This window comes from Dipodomys merriami, unplaced genomic scaffold (assembly GCF_024711535.1).
Source record: "Dipodomys merriami isolate MVZ:Mamm:240054 unplaced genomic scaffold, mDipMer1.0.p SCAF_21, whole genome shotgun sequence".
Classification (NCBI taxonomy): domain Eukaryota; kingdom Metazoa; phylum Chordata; class Mammalia; order Rodentia; family Heteromyidae; genus Dipodomys; species Dipodomys merriami.
In genome coordinates this window covers 4677844-4694689 of record NW_027203493.1, presented here as the reverse complement: position 1 = coordinate 4694689, position 16846 = coordinate 4677844, and the positions used below count along the sequence as shown (strand labels likewise).

The following is a 16846-nucleotide window of genomic DNA, read 5'->3' as shown; positions in this document are numbered from 1 at the left end:
TTACATGTTAAGTGTTTGACTTTCGAGTATATGTTAAAAGATAGAAATTAACCTTTGTGAGTGGTGTGATATAAATGTGCACTAATACAATACCATAAAGTAAAAATTTGGAATTTTACTATCGACATTACAAACAATTGAACAGTACATGATTCACTGAATCTCCTCTCAATATTTGCTTAGACTAATGTTCTGTTCAGAATTACAGAAATAATTATTAAATGCAATGCATGGTGAGATCTTGCTGTTTCATGTCAAAGACCTAAGACTAGAGTCAACATACAAATACAATTCAAATAATGTTATTTAAAGTGTTGCTTGATTCTCCAAATCTAGGATACTGGAAACATAAAAGCACCAATGGTCTACCATTTGTGCAGGCTGAAAATCTCCTTCGTCAAAGATAACACTTGGAGAAATTTCAGAATCTTTCTCTTTAAGAAATACCTTACTATTTATGTTTTGTGTTCAAACGTCAGTCTGCTTAGGAATTGATAGGTGAGTCAAAGTTTAAATTGTTACCAATTTTGATAAAGACAAAATTAATTATTAGCATGAGCACTGAACGGCTCAGAGAATAAAACTTCCTGAATTTATTTACGCTTTCACCTCTCATTTTTCAATAGTTAACATTACCCAATTATGAATACCTGGAATGACACAGATGTGAGCTACTTCATCCTTATGGGATTAACAGATTCTGGAGAGGTCCAATTGGCCCTCTCTCTGCTCTTTCTCCTGATCTACCTGACTTCTGAGCTGGGTAACCTAGGTATGATATTAATCATTTGGCTGGATCACCATCTTCACACACCTATGTATTTTTTTCTCACTCAACTTTCTTTCCTTGACCTATGTTATTCAAATGTCATCACACCTAAAATTCTAGTGAACTTCCTGACTTTCTCTAAGAGCATTTCATACTTGGGCTGTTTCACTCAGTTGTACTTTTTCGTTTTGCTTAGCGCTACAGAATGCTTTCTTCTCTCCTCCATGGCATATGATCGCTACATTGCTATCTGTAACCCTTTGCACTACCCAGTGATTATGTCACCAAGACTCTGCCGAGTCCTGCTCACTGGGTCCTATATGGTTGGCCTTTTGGATTCCTTTGTCAATAACTTTTGTATGAGCAGATTGCATTTTTGCAATTCCAACATAATCCATCACTTTTTCTGTGACATATCCCCAATTTTAATCCTATCCTGCAATGAGACCTATGGCATTGAGATGATTATAATGTCTTTTGCTGGTTCCACAGTAATAGTCTCACTTATCATAATATGTGTGTCCTATGTGTGCATTCTGTCGACTATTCTGAAAATCACTTCCACTTCAGGAAAGCAGAAAGCCTTCTCCACCTGTGCCTCCCATCTCCTAGGGGTCACCATTTTCTATGCCACTGTCATTTTTACTTATTTAAAACCCAAGAAGTCCTACTCCCTGGGCAAGGATCAAGTGGCTTCTGTGTTTTATACTATTGTCATTCCCATGCTGAACCCACTCATTTACAGTCTGAGAAACAAGGAAGTAAAAAATGCTTTCATTAGGGTCATGCAGAAAAGAAGATCATCCATACAATTAAAATAACAGTGGTTATAAGCTTTTAAACTTATCTTTTGTTTTTGCCCTTATTAGGCAGGTCTTTTGCCTCTCTCTAAAAGATTATGTTTTTGAAGGTATCTGAAGTCATGCAGTCTCCATATTACCAGGAGGAGGTTTGTGTGAACACAAAGTGTAATTTGAAATTATGAAATATGTGATAAATATATGAACTTTATATATGATTTATTTTAAGGGAAACTAATGTTTAAAACATAAAATCCCAGGAATACAACTTTCAAGATCTTTGTTTTAACAAAGATTATTAGTGTGGCACACATGCTATGATTTGTACTAATTATTTTCAGTTGGCTTAATTCAAAACACAACCGGTATTAAAAGAAAAGTTCTGGGGCTGAGAAGGTGACTCAGTGGTAGAGCGCTTGCCTTGCATGCCTGAGGCCCTGGGTTCGATTCCTCAGCACCACATAAGCAAAAAGAAAAAAGCCAGAAGTGGCGCTGTGGCTCAAGTGGTAGAGCACTAGCCTTGAGCTGAAGAGTTGAGGGACAGCGCCCAGGCCCAGCGTTCAGGCCCCACGACCGGACCCCCCCCCAAATAAAAAAGAAAAAAAAAGAAAAGTTCTGGCTGTGTCCAAATTTGATTTTAGAATAAAGTGTTGAAGAAACATTAATGCATTTTACATTTATTTGAAGAAAACTAGGAATATATTAAAGTTATTTTTATAAAAAAGAAGCAATTCAATTACAATCTAATGCTTACTATTTTTTGATTGTTTTCTCAATGAAAGCTGTGATTGGATGTGTTCTCAATATTTGGAAATATCCAGAGTCATGGAGATTTTTAGCCCCAGAATATGTCAAATTTCTAAAGTTGATTATACATATGCCTTTAATAACCTTTTGGTGTTTATTTGCTAAATCTTTGAAATCTGTGCCTATGTCCTTTATGAAATACTTTGGTGAACTGCTTCTTTGCAAATTTCTGATTCTTTCCACTTTGTAATACTCTAAGATGAATAATACTTGACTTCCTTAAAAATTAATAAAATTTATAGATCAAATAGACAATATGGGTTTTCCACATCTCTTATTTTGTTATCTATAAGAGTTACAAAATTTATTTTTAATTATTATCTCCAAAATATATAATTAGAGTTTGTATTTTCACTATTAAAGGAGATAAATGACCTCTTTTCTTTATCTGGCTTCCTTCCCTTCTTCTCTTCTCTCCCTCCTTCCTCTGTCCCTTCCCTCCTAATTCCAACCCTCATAATTCTGAGGTTTGAATCCTAGGACACTGTCTTTGTTAGATATTCTAACACCTTATCACCATCATTTTCCAGCCTAATTTCTATAATTGTACTAGTATTCCAAGTTAATATATTTTCTTACTATCACATTAATCGAGCACTTAATAAGTGTCAACTCAGAGGTGCTTCTTCTTTTTAATTATTAGTATTTTTTTGTCAAGGTGGTGCACATAAGGTTACAGTTACATAAGTGAGGTAGTGAGTACATCTGTTGTAAGATTGTTACCCCTTCTCTCATTTTTCTCCTACTTTACCTGCTCCCACATCCCCCAAGATGTACAGATCATTTTCAACATAGTGTCTGTGTATATCGCTGCTGCACTGGTGCCCTCCTTGTCTTCGGTCTGACCATTCAGTTGGTCCCCTTCCCTTCCCTAACTCAAATAAACAAACATGCAATACCAGGGTACCAAAATCAAATACAGCGACAACTGACCATAGGGGGAAGAACATACAAAAAACAAGAAATCACATAGTACACTAAAAACAACAACAACAAAGAAAAACTTCTTGTGTCCATGTGTTGGAGTTCGTTTCGTTTAGCATCTTCTTATATGTTCATACATACATAGCTATTGAGCTATTCTGCTCATCTACTAAGATTCTCCTAGACGCATACGAGGGAAACCATGGGAACTATGTTTCTTTGGGTGTGTTAAAATCACTTAACTTGATATCTTCCAAGTCTTTCCATTTCCTTACAAAATGGGTCTCTGTCATTCTTTCTGATGGAAACACACTGTCTTGTTTATTGGTTTGTCTTTGGGCAGGTTGAGGTGGGGTACAAAACAGTGGGACAAATGGTGAAATGATGAAGCAGTGACACTCACTAGACACTATACTGAAAATTACTGGATTATTTCATATTGATTCTGTCTCTCTAATAACCTTCAAATGTGTTTCTTCTTTTACAATTTTCACTGCCTCGTTCTCTGTTAATTTCCTCGATTTTCGTTAATTCTCATAACTGATATAGCCTTTAACATTGACATGTTCCCTTGACCAATCCCTTCAATAGATCTCCAAGAGTAAAGTTCTAAATTCATGTACTTCCTTAAAACCATTGACTCTCCTGATAATTAGAATAGTTTCTTTGTCTTCTTTTACTTTAGGCTGTTAAATCCTTCATATTGCCCTTCCTTTCAAGACTACAGACCTGTTCAACTAACAGCTATAGACAACTGTCTATAGAATGGTTGTTCATAAACAGTAAATAAACATTAAATAGAGTTATGATTTTAAAAAGACTGATGTGTGAGGACAATATTTATATAAGTAAAAATTGCTGGTCTACTCAAATAAAGTCTCATACTATCAGGTATTTGAAATACTTTTTCCTGGAATATCACTTCTGGTTTCCTCCAGAGTAGATATATCATGGTATCCTTTACTTTTCTTTTATTTAAAAAAATAAGAAAGCAAAATTATGATTCATCAAAAATGTGAATAACCATTTAATTAATAATTATAAATATTTACACATTCCTATTAAAGATTTTATTCTGCTCCAACAAGTAGAGCAAGTCAATAGATTGTGATTCATTGCATATTGTGGAATAAATCAGCAAGCTAGACAAATATCCACTAAATGGCTCTGGGAGTACAGCCATGAATGTCTCTGATTCCCACGAGTTGGGTTAATAGAACTTGCTGCTATTTGTTGCAGGCTTCTAGAAAGAATCAAGAGAGGTGTAGCATTGCTTCCTACAGTCCCTTATGAAAATGGACATTAGGAAACATCAGTTTGTGAAAGTAGCACACAGGGTCTTTCATTTCTACCCTGAAGGTAGCTCAGAGCTTTATCCCTTCAGAACTTTTAAGCAATGGTTACTGTAGAAGGTGACCACACACAGATAGTCACTGATGACATGTTTCCCAGCATTGGTTTAACTTGTACAATTACCTACTGTTCAAACATAAACATACGAATCCTGATTCTGCAAGGAGGATGTTAAGCAGCAAAATGCTTGTGTCACTTTTTCAGGACCACCTGTTTCATTGGTAACAATGTTGTGTGAAACAGAAATTTATCTGGAACCATAATCAAAGAAAATGACAGAGGAAATAGTGAGTCAGAAGGAAATGTCCCAGGACATAGAGTCTCTTCCATGTACCAGTTGAGGAAAGAAGCACTTCTCATTTCCAGACAATTTGTGACTTCCTTTAAGATCAGCTCCCCTCTGCACAGGATATTGAGGAAGGCCAGAGTGGGGTCAGATGACCCTGTGACTGGTATTGTGTGTGAAGAATTCTGTTTCTGTTTACAGACATCCTGCCTGTACTAGAGAGAGTTCTCTGGACTGCACATGCCAGGATTGGTGCATTGTGAACTTTCTCCCTAGCTCTGTCTTAAATATGTGTGAGTCCACACCTGTGTGATTCTCTACATTATCACATCAAAATTTACATAGGCAAAGTCCCCCAAGCTTTCACTCAAAATACTGGACTTTCAGTGACTATGGCTTATAGAGGTGATTTTTTTTAATTAGTACATATTGGTTGGACAAAAGGAATTATTGTTATGTTACTGTAGAAGAATGCAAGCCACCTTGACCAAAGTCATCTGTATTAATCTAACTCAATCTGTCAATCATAATCATCTCTTCTTCTATCTTAATATATTCAACATGTTTCATTCTTATATTTTTAAACATACATGATAATATTTTGACTCTATTTCCTCTTCTTCATTCACTTACTTTACCAACCTCTATAACGCAAATGGACATATTTCCAAGGAGTTGAAATTATCATACAGAAATAATCCCAGTAAGCTTACTTTTATCACAGCAGTATTTATATGACCCATATTTCATTTTATTTTATTTTTGTCAGTTGTGGGGCTTGAACTCTGGGCCTGGAAGCTGTTGGTCAGCTCTTCAGCTCAAGGCTAGCACTCTACCACTTGAGCCACAGTGCTACTTCTAGTTTTCTGAGTGGTTTATTGGAGATAATAGTCTCATGGAGTTTTTTGTCCAGGCTGGCTTTGAACCACGATCCTCAGATCTCAGCCTCCTGAGTAGTTAGGATTACAGGCATGAGCCACTAGCACCCAGCTTCATATTTTAAAATTAATATGGTTTCTCTATAACTGATGTACTGATAAAAATGGTACATAATGATATAATATATAATACATGTTTGGTTTTCTTTTTTTAAACAAGAAAGCAAAAATGTGATTCATCAAAAATTTGAATACCCATTTAATTAATAAATAGATAAACATTCCTATTAAAGATTTTATTCTGCCTCAAGAAGTAGAGCAAACCAATAATTGTGATTCATTGAGTGTTGTAGAATAATTCAGAAGCCTAGACAAGTACCCACTAAACAGCTCTGGGATTATAGCCATGCATGTCTTTGATTCCCAATAGTTGAGTTAACAGAAATTGCTGCCAGTTTCACACACACACATGATCAATGTCCACTTCACATTTGGAAAAAAACCCTACATACAGCAACTTTGTTCAAGGTGATTTCCTTCACCAAACTTTACGTCACCAAGGAAACAATGACTTAGAAAATCACATATTTTGCTAATTGTTCTTAAGATCAGCTAATCACATAGTTTGACCCTGGATTTGAAACTACAATTTTTCCTGTCTTAAAACAACTAAAACTTTGATTACAAAGCAATGGCCTTGTAAAAATTCATCAACTATAGACTACATAAATTTATGCTTCTAGCCGGCCACCGGTGGCTCACGCCTGTAATCCTAGCTACACAGGAGGCTGAGATCTGAGAATCGTGATTCAAAGCCAGCCCGGGCAGGAAAGACTGTGAGACTCCTATCTCCAATAAACCATTAGAAAACTGGAAGTGGCGCCGTAGCTCAAGTGGTAGAGTGCTCGCCTTGAGCTGAAGAGCTGAGGGACAGTGCCCAGGCCCAGAGTTCAAGCCCCATGACAGACAAAAAATAAAATAAAATAAAATAAATTTATGCTTCTATATTTATTTCAGTAGGTAGTATTTTGAAAATCTTGAATATAAGAGCATTTTTTCTTCAAAAACTAATTTTCATACCAATAGGAAATGGTTTTATGATGAGTTCAGACAAGAAGTTTTTAGTCTGATTCTCACTTCATGACTTTTCAGATTTTCCCTTTGTTTCCTCATACTGGAAAACAAAGAAAATTCAATAAATTATTTCCACTTCATAATCACCATTTTAATTATTTTCACTCTTTTTAGGAAATATTCACTTGTTTAAATGTATCCAGATAGATCATGTTCTTTCCAACATATTATTGACAAATTTGTCAGGACTGATTTATCATTACCTTACAAAGTGTTCTTTCAAAAACAATCAGGTCCATCTACAAAGTAAGCCATACTGCAAAGGTAGTACATACAGATGCTGAACAGGACAAAACCAGTGCAGAAAGGAGAGGGCCACCAGTCCTGTGAAGCTGAATGATTAGTGTGGTGGCTCAGAGGTGGGGAACACAATGTGTACTGATGGAGTGAGGGGTCACCAAGTGAGGTGTGGTGTTCACCAACTGTTAACATGACACAAGTTATTTCATATTACCTATTTCTCACTGTGAAATGAGCATAGGATATTAAATATACAGCAAAACAGTAATTATGCAATTCTTCATGGATATATATTATATCCAAATAAATACTTTTTGTCCAGGGTGAAATGATTGACGAAATTGCAATTATAATTTAAAATGACTCTCATAGATTTCTCTGAATTTTGTTGTAGTCCATAGTTATAATAAACATGCTTGATACATGACAAAATCTTTTGTTTCACTATGCAATTTCTCATGTTAAAAATTTACAATTTTACTTTATAGCGAAAATCATAATGTCAATATTTATGTTAATTTTTTCTAATTATTAGGAGTGCTACTTTCAGCAATATATATTTAATAATTTAATATATGTATATTTAATTCTATAGGATTTGGTGATGTTCTTCATTTTGTAACCAGATAGAAAAAGCAACACTTTACACATTGTCTTTAAACTTCTGTCCTTGAACTCATGCCAAGTAAATTTTTTCTGGAAATAGGTCCTGAGAATGACACAATGTTGCCCAATGTGCCATGCCCTATAAATGAGGTGCCCTGGAGCTAAGAGAAGCTACCTAGGAGAAGCTGTAACCACTGCTCTATAGAAAACCAAAGTACTTGTTTGGGACTCTTATGAGGCAGAGACTCCCAGAGTACTTTTGATTAAATTAACAAGAACAAAGTTTCTAGAGTGATTTAATTTAGCACAGAGGAAAAGAAAAAGTAAATTCAAAATACAAAAAAAATGTGTATACATGGTAAAACAAATACTGCTACATTACACCCATTTCAACTCTTTTCATTCATTTTATAGTTTTTGAGAAGCGAATTGAGGATTCACCAAAAATATGGATGATCTTTGATGAGTTCTTGATTTCACCATCTTTGGCTCACAGTAAGTGTTCTTATAAAAACTGTAAAATCAGAGCAGATAACAGTCACTTTTTGAAACATTATTTGCGGATATATGACTTTGGTCTTATGCCAAGTGATATCAGCATTGCTGGAAATAAAACTGTAGACTTGATCTAAATTGTTAAAATATGATTTTTGGACTAAATTGTATTTTAAATGATGGACTTTGTAGTATATGATGTGAGCTAGAAATTAATCTTTATGAGTGCTATGATGTAAATGTGCACTAGTATAATGCCATAAAGTGAAAATTTGGGATTTAATGTAACCAACATTGCAAACAAATGAACAGTATGTGGTACATAGAAGTTGTCTTCTCTCTTTGCTTACTCTGAGTAATGTTCTGTTCAGATTTACAGAAATAATTATCAATTGAAATATACTGGTATGATCATGCTGTTTCATTTCAAATATTGAAGTCTAGAATCAACATCCGTATAAAATTAGCTCAGATAAGATATTTGAAGTTTTACTTGATTTTCCACATGTAGGATATTGGTAACATAAAGCACCAATGACTTAACACTTAAGGCCATTGAATATCTTCTTCATGAAAGGTAGTGTTTGGAACAATTTCAAAATGTTTCTCATTAGGAAATATGTTACTACTTATGCTCCGTATTCAAGTGTCAGTCTGTGTATATGCTTAGTCATTGATAGGTGAGTCAAAGATTAAATTTATTACCAAATTTGAGAAAAATTTACTAAAAATGTCCATAGAACAAAACTTGTTGAACTTATTTATGTGGTCACCTCTCATGTCTCAATAGTTTACAGCGGTGCACTATGAGAATCTGGAATAACACAAATGTGCCCTACTTCATCCTTGTGGGATTGACAGATTCTGGAGGGATCCAGCTGGTCCTCTCTCTGCTCTTTCTCCTCATCTACCTGACTACTGTGCTGGGGAACCTGGGTATGATATTGATCATTTGGCTGGATCACCAGCTTCACACACCTATGTATTTTTTTCTCACTCACCTTTCTTTCCTTGACCTATGTTATTCAAATGTCATCACTCCTAAAACCTTAGCGAACTTGCTGACTTCCTCCAAGAGCATTTCCTTCGTGGGCTGCTTTACACAGATGTTCTTTTTTGTTCTGCTTGTTGCTACAGAATGTTTTCTCCTTTCCTCCATGGCATATGATCGCTACATTGCTATCTGCAACCCTTTGCACTATCCAGTGATTATGTCACCAAGACTCTGCCGAGCCCTGCTCACTGGGTCCTACATGGTTGGCTTTATGGATTCCATTGTCAACAACCTTTGCATTAGCAGACTACATTTCTGCAAATCCAACATAATCCATCACTTTTTCTGTGATACATCCCCTATTTTAGTCCTGTCCTGTAATGACACCTATGATGTTGAGATGATGATAATGTTTCTTGCTGGTACCACATTCATAGTCTCACTTATCATAATAGGCATGTCTTATGTGTTCATTCTGTCGACTATTCTGAAAATCACTTCCACTTCAGGAAAGCAGAAAGCCTTTTCCACCTGTGCCTCCCATCTGCTGGGGGTCACTGTTTTTTATGGCAGTATGATCTTTACTTATTTAAAACCCAAGAAGTCTTACTCCCTGGGAAAGGATCAAGTGGCTTCTGTGTTTTATACTATTGTGATTCCCATGCTGAACCCACTCATTTATAGTCTGAGAAACAAAGAAGTGAAAAATGCTTTCATTCGGGTTATGCAGAAGAAAGAGAGTTTCAGGAGATTAAAGTAACAGTCATGCTAAACATTTAAACTTGCCTTTGTATTTTTTGGAGGGTAAGAAGATTTCCTGTCTCTCTCTAAATATACTTCCTTTATATTTGTCCAGAATTAATTTTTGTCCAGAATTAATTTTTTCTTGTGCATACTCTCAGCAATTCTGAAAGTATGCTTTAGAAGTTCATACTATCATTGTATATCATGAAATGTGTTAAATATATGCTCCCTATATATGATTTTCTTTTAAACAGAACTAATGTTCAAAATATGATGACATGCCTACTGTTATATTACAATTCTTAAATAGTATTATGTACTTGTAGAACGAAGTTTCAATTCCATATGTCAGGTTTTAAGTAAAATTCGTCTTGATCAACATTACTCCTTCCATCCTTCTCCTCCATCTTTTTCCCAACCATCACTCTCTTCAAGTTATGTAGTATAGTGTTTGTGTTAGGACATAATGTTACTGTGGCACATGTATTTGGATAATAGAAATAACTGCCAAGTTATTGAACACACAAACATAAAAATACCTGAAAACGTTAAACATCATCAGTTCCCAAATTTTCATGTAGAACAAAGTAAACTGTTGAGTTAGTATTCATTATAGGAAAATAGCATACAATAGGTTGGAGAATATTTGCCAAATATTGAAGTGTATTAAGAAAGAGAAAAATTGTAAATATTAGACATTGTGTGCATGTTTTTGTATTTAAATGTTTGTGAATATATGTATATATATAATCACATTTTGCAACAAAAATTCTGGCAATTCCTAAGCTCTTTTTTGCAGATTTCTTAGTTGACTAAAAACAGTCTAACATTTGAAAATCTATGTCAACCAAAGCTGTGAAATAAATGTGTTCTCAATTATGTTTGCAGAATTAAGTGGGTTATAAAGTACTTTTGACATATTGTAGAGTAAAAATCCACATGCGGCAATTACCTTCTAAACATTTAAAAACCTGTTAATGTCTATGACACATCAAGAATGCACTTGTTTCATTACTTTTATCTGATTCCTTTAGATACATAATATTCTTTATGAACAAACTCCTCAATTAAATACTGAAAACAGATTTTAAATATATTTTATAGAAAGAAGTTGTAAAGCAATAAATAATAATTGATTGTGTTTTGTTGCATCCTATAGATAGTATTCTAAACTTTCTTTAATTTATAATTTTTATCCACATTTTCTTATGTTGGATCCTTCATTTTCTCTGTGATTTAAAGGTTAGTGCATAATAATGTCTATTGTTCTTTTTCTTTTCCCTTTTATCCTTTCCTTTTATAATTATTTTTTCTCTTTTTTTGTTGGTGTTGTTACTTTGGTTTTACCAGTTCTGGATTTTGAAATCAAAGACTCTGCATTGTCTAAGAAAAAGTGGTATATATACACAATGGAATTCTATGCCTCCATCAGAAAGAATGACATTGCCCCATTTGTTAGGAAATGGAGACTTGGAAAAAATTATATTAGATGAAGTGAGCCAGGCCCAAAGAAACATAGGTCCCATGGTTTCCCTTATTTGCAATATCTATTATATGTCTGAGACAAGCAGAAATGGTTAGATAAGTTGATGTTAGGCGACATGAACTCCAAGATAAGGACTCAAATGTTTTTTTTTTCTTTCTTGCTATTGTTTCTAACATATTTATAAGATGATTTCTTTGCTGCTTTGTATGTCCCTTCCCCACGGTATAACCCTGTTTTCACTGTATTTGATGTTGCTATAATTTGTGGAGGGAAAGAGAAAATACAAATTATTTAAATAGGGATTGCACCAATTAGATGTACAAAACATTACTTTGAAAAAAGAACTTTACAACTTTGGCACTGGATTGGGGAGGGAGCGGTGGGGGGAGAGGGAGACTGGCTGGGGTGGAGATGGGAAGGGATGGTAAGGGAAACAAAGGAGGAGGCAACAATGTTTTATAAGAAATGCACTCATTATCTTGCTCATGTAATTGTAACCGCTCTGTATGGTATTTTCACAATGAATAAAAAGGATTTCACAATAAAAAAGAAAGGAAAGAAAGAGAGAGAGAAAGAGGAAGAAAGAAAGAAAGAAGGAAAGAAAGAAAGAAAGAAAGAAAGAAAGAAAGAAAGAAAGAAAGAAAGAAAGAAAGAAAGAAAGAAAGAAAGAAAAGAAAAGAAAAGAAAAGAAAAGAAAAAAGAAAAGAAAAGGAAAGAAAAGAAAAAAGAAAAGAAAACATCATGCTATTTAAACAATACTGGTAGCCTTATTTATTCTAGTTTTTTAAATCTTTATGTGGGATCTTTTATTGTTTCTAACCACTGGCCTAGAGACATTATATTCCTATGTACATTTACTGTGCATTTGGGATTATAGACACATATCCTCATGCATGGCTTATTTTTTGCATGTTTTCTCACTAATAATTTGCCTGGGATAGTCTCATATTTTTGTCACTCTCATACCTTGCTTCCTGTGTAAGTAGAGTTGTAAGTATGAGTCTACATACTTGGCCCTATAGTTCTAATTTTTATGTATTTAAATGTTTATTGTTGAGCCTGGTGCCAGTGGCTCATGCCTATAATCCTAGCTATTCAGGAGGCTGAGATCTGAGGATCGAGGTTCAAAGCCAGCTGGGGAGGGAAAGTCCATGAGACTCTTATCTCCAATAAAGCACTAGAAAGCCGGAAGTGGCACTGTGGCTCAAGCAGTAGTGTTCGCCTTGAGCTGAAGAGCACAGGGACAGTGCCCAAGCCCAGAATTCAAGCCCCACGACCGACAAAAAAAAAAAATGTTGAAACTTGGGTAACTTTAAGATGCATTGTACAGATAAAAAGACATATTAAATTGTAGCCTCTTTGTACCTGTATTTGATGTTGATATAAATAAATAAATAAATAAATAAATAAATAAATAAATAAATAAATAAATAAATAAATACGACATAACTACATGGTATGATTTTATGACATTTGTTCTTCACAATTTAAGGTCAAATTATATTTGAATATATTCCCTATATATTTCTATGAGATTAAAAACAATTTGGGTTATTAATAATTTAAAATTTTTCTTCTACTTAAAGCTATCAAGTAATTTATTCTTTAAATAAATATCTTTAAATAAATATCTTTTAAATTCTTTAAATAAATATCACAAACATTGTCTTTTTCTTCTTTTTCAGAATTTCACCTTAATCCATAATGAATTGTCTTCTTGGATATCTGGTCATGTAGAATTCATATTTTTGGATATTCACATTTTTCTTAATTGTAATTTTAGGAGATTAGAAATGAGAAGTAACTAAATGCCTAAAGTCTACTGATATCTTGTTCTGACTCATCTTGATCTTGTAAAGGCCTAGGAAATTTCACGTAGAAAAGGCTTTTTTGACTTTTCTTGTCTTTCTGTTCTTGTCAACATTGAAAAATGGTAAACAGAGCATAGAAATTTATGGTTAGTGTTTAGTCTAACGTCATCATTTAACAGAATGAGCATTTAAGAGATAGATTGCTTGTATTCAGATAATTTAAAACTTATTTTAATCATATGAAGAGTACACCCCACAACTTTGTAATTCCCAGTGACAGAAAGTTATATAAATTTTGGTCATTGAGTCTACTGACTCATTCTCAGATCTATCATGTTCATATAGATTCTAATGCACATCCTCCTCAATGTTCTTTTGCACATTCCTTTCTCAAGGCATGGTCATTTGTGTTGTAACAATTTGAAGGAAAACAAAAATATAATGAAAACAGAAAAGAAAAATCATATGGTATGAGAGGAAAATTTTCCTTCACAATTTTAATACCTTGATTTAATTGGTAGAAAAACAGAGGAGGAAGGATGAAAGGAGACAATTGTAGAAAGATGAGTACATTCACTAACATTCTAGATGATTTTTCCAGGGAATGTATTTGAGGAATAATAGCAATAAAAGATTAGTACTTATAGATTGGATCTAGCATAAGAGAAATCTCTCAAATCTGGTTAATTTCTTAAATATTATATCAGTCATGCATATATGTATGCATATACATATATATGCATCCAAAATATATATGCATCCAAAATATATATGTATACAAAATATATATGTATACAAAAATAATTATGAAATGTAAAACTTTTATTACTTACTGCCAGTAATTTCATGAAGAATAAAATTAATTTCAATGATTGAAAATATCAAGGAAAGTATCTATTAATGGAGAATTGATTTAATATTGGCATGATCACACCAAGGATGGATCTCAGGGTATGTGAAGACATGTATGTGGGAAAATTCAGTTATGTGAATTGCTTCACAAGAATTCAGAACAGGAAATTGACTCAACAATTCATGCTGAAGAATTGCTGTGAACAATGTGATCAATGTTTTATAGTAAAGGATTCCAAACAATGAAATGTGTTTAGGTTTAGTGAAAAGAAGCTATACAAAAACTAACAACACAAAATGTACTTATTACCTTACTCATGTAACTCTAACCCCTCTGTACATTACCTTGAGTATAAAAAAGGACTTTAAATCCAAACAAAACCCAAAAACCTAATAACAACAACACTTATGTCCAACAATATTTAATATGTATCTTGGACTGTGTATCTGGCATACAAGAGACACTATCTATGTGACATGTTGTATGATCATAATTGTAACTAAAATTCCTGATCATTTCTTATTTAGTTTCTGACAATATAGATTTAGAAGGGCATCCCTTATATTTACTTTTAGTTTTACTCAATTCTAAAACCACGTGTCAATGACTAATTTCTTTCAACAACTTCTTCATTGCTTGCTTCACATCTTTGTTTCTCAAACTGTAGATGACAGGATTCAGCATGGGGATCACAATGGTGTAAAATATCGACACAATCATGTCATGGTTTGAATCATAGCTGGAACTTGGTCTCATGTAGCTGAAGAGGATTGTCCCATGATAAATGGACACTCCAGTCAGGTGAGATCCACACGTGGAGAACACTTTTCTCCTCCCTTCACCAGAACGCATTCTCAGAATGGCCAGCAGAATGAAACCATAGGACACCAGGACAATCAGAATAGTGACTATCTCAATACAGCCCACAAAATAGAAGAGTAGAAGCTCATTTATTGCAGTGTCAGAACAAGAAATAGCTAGAAGTGGGGGCATGTCACAGAAGACATGCCTGATTTCATTGGTTCCACAGAAGGACAGAGTGAAAGTGGCCACCGTGTGTATTGTGCCATGTATAAATCCAGCGATATAGGAGGCAACGATGAGGGGCACATAGACTCTGGGTGACATGCTCACTGAGTAGAGGAGAGGGTTGTAAATGGCAACATACCGATCATAAGCCATTGCAGCCAACAGAAAGCATTCTGTGGTTCCTAAAGTCACAAATAGAAACATCTGGGTTGCACATCCAATAAAGGAAATGGATTTATCTTCTGCTAAGAAATTGACCAACATTTTGGGGGTCACTACTGTAGAATAACAGGCATCCAAAAATGATAAGACACTGAGAAAATAGTACATGGGGTTGTGGAGGTGGGCATCCCCTATGACCAGTACAACCAGGCCGAAATTTCCTATCAGTGTAAAGAGATATATCGCAAGAAAGAGGAAGAATAAGACAACTTTCAGGTCAAAATCATCTGTGAAGCCCATTAATATAAACATGGTGACTTCAGTTTTGTTCTTCAAATGAATCTTACATATGTCCATGTCTGATGAAAGTCTGTCCATAGCACTTTTGAATTCTTGATTCCAAGTGATGTACCCCATGGGAATAAAGGCTGTCTCTGTCCTTATTGACTATATCTGTGCTGAAACACCTTAACTTCTTCGATAGTTATGAGGTTGGCTGCAATGAAGAATTTCATACAAACATATAAATTTTACCTTCTAAAGTAAAGGAAGATACAATTTTTGTTCCTTTGTTGGCTAATTTTATCCTGTTTGACAACCTTGCAAATTAATGTGATTTTAATATTCAGTGAATATTGCAAGATTTTTCTACTCATTCTTGGTATATTACATACTCTGAAAGTTCACCAAGATGCATGCCTATAAGCATACATGAATAAAATATGTATTTTAGGGAAAGTGCATATCTAGGTAGTAATCCCAGTTTTATTACACAGCTCATGATACATGTTTTATTTTTCAGGCCTCTCAAAATAGGAGAACCCAAACTTACATCACAGGTAAAGATATTGTAAAATAAAAAATGTCTTCATTTTAAAATATTTACATATAAGTTGAAAGTAAGGTGCATTACATTTAATTTTTAGCTCATTGAATACATGCCCCTTTCAAATACAAATCATTTCACGACTACTCCTTCAGCAAATGCCTAATTCTATTTAGTAAAACATTTTATTTTGGAGATAGATGTATGTTATTTATTCCTTGTTTTAAATTTTTATTGTTAAAATATTGTATAGAGGGGTTACAATTACATGGGCAAAGTAATGAGTACATTTCTTACCAAGCATTGTTGCCTCCTCCTTTGTTTCCCCTTCCGATCCTTCCCATCTCCCCCCAACCAAAGTTGTAAAGTTCCTTTTTTGACATAATCTCTTGTACATCTCATTGTTGCAATGGGCCCACCTGTATCCCTAGTTAAACATTTTGTTTTCTCCCTTTCGATCCACAAATTATACCAACATCATATACAGTGAAAACAGGGGTTATATCATGGGGGAGAAAAAAAATTATCTTTCCCAGCCCTGGTGGCTCACATCTATAATTCTCAGGAGACAGAGATCTGATGATCTAGCCTGGGCAGGAAAGTCCAAGAGACTCTTATCTCCAATAAACCACTCAGAAAACAAGAAGTG

The 16846-nt window shown here is 34.3% G+C and overlaps 3 protein-coding genes across 3 annotated transcripts; 2 read left to right on the top strand and 1 right to left on the bottom strand.

Annotated features, from left to right (window-relative positions):
* Nucleotides 1–642: 642 nt before the first annotated feature.
* LOC138833612 (olfactory receptor 8H1-like) lies at nt 643–1590 on the top strand. Its single transcript, XM_070031894.1, has one exon. The coding sequence runs from the start codon at nt 643–645 to the stop codon at nt 1588–1590; it is 948 nt and encodes a 315-aa protein (XP_069887995.1).
* A 7508-nt stretch (nt 1591–9098) lies between these two features.
* LOC138833611 (olfactory receptor 8H1-like) lies at nt 9099–10046 on the top strand. Its single transcript, XM_070031892.1, has one exon. It carries the CDS (start codon nt 9099–9101, stop codon nt 10044–10046), a length of 948 nt encoding a protein of 315 aa, XP_069887993.1.
* A 4734-nt stretch (nt 10047–14780) lies between these two features.
* LOC138833610 (olfactory receptor 5T3-like) lies at nt 14781–15767 on the bottom strand. Its single transcript, XM_070031891.1, has one exon. The coding sequence runs from the start codon at nt 15747–15749 to the stop codon at nt 14781–14783; it is 969 nt and encodes a 322-aa protein (XP_069887992.1). The 5' UTR covers nt 15750–15767.
* Between the last annotated feature and the right edge of the window lie 1079 nt (nt 15768–16846).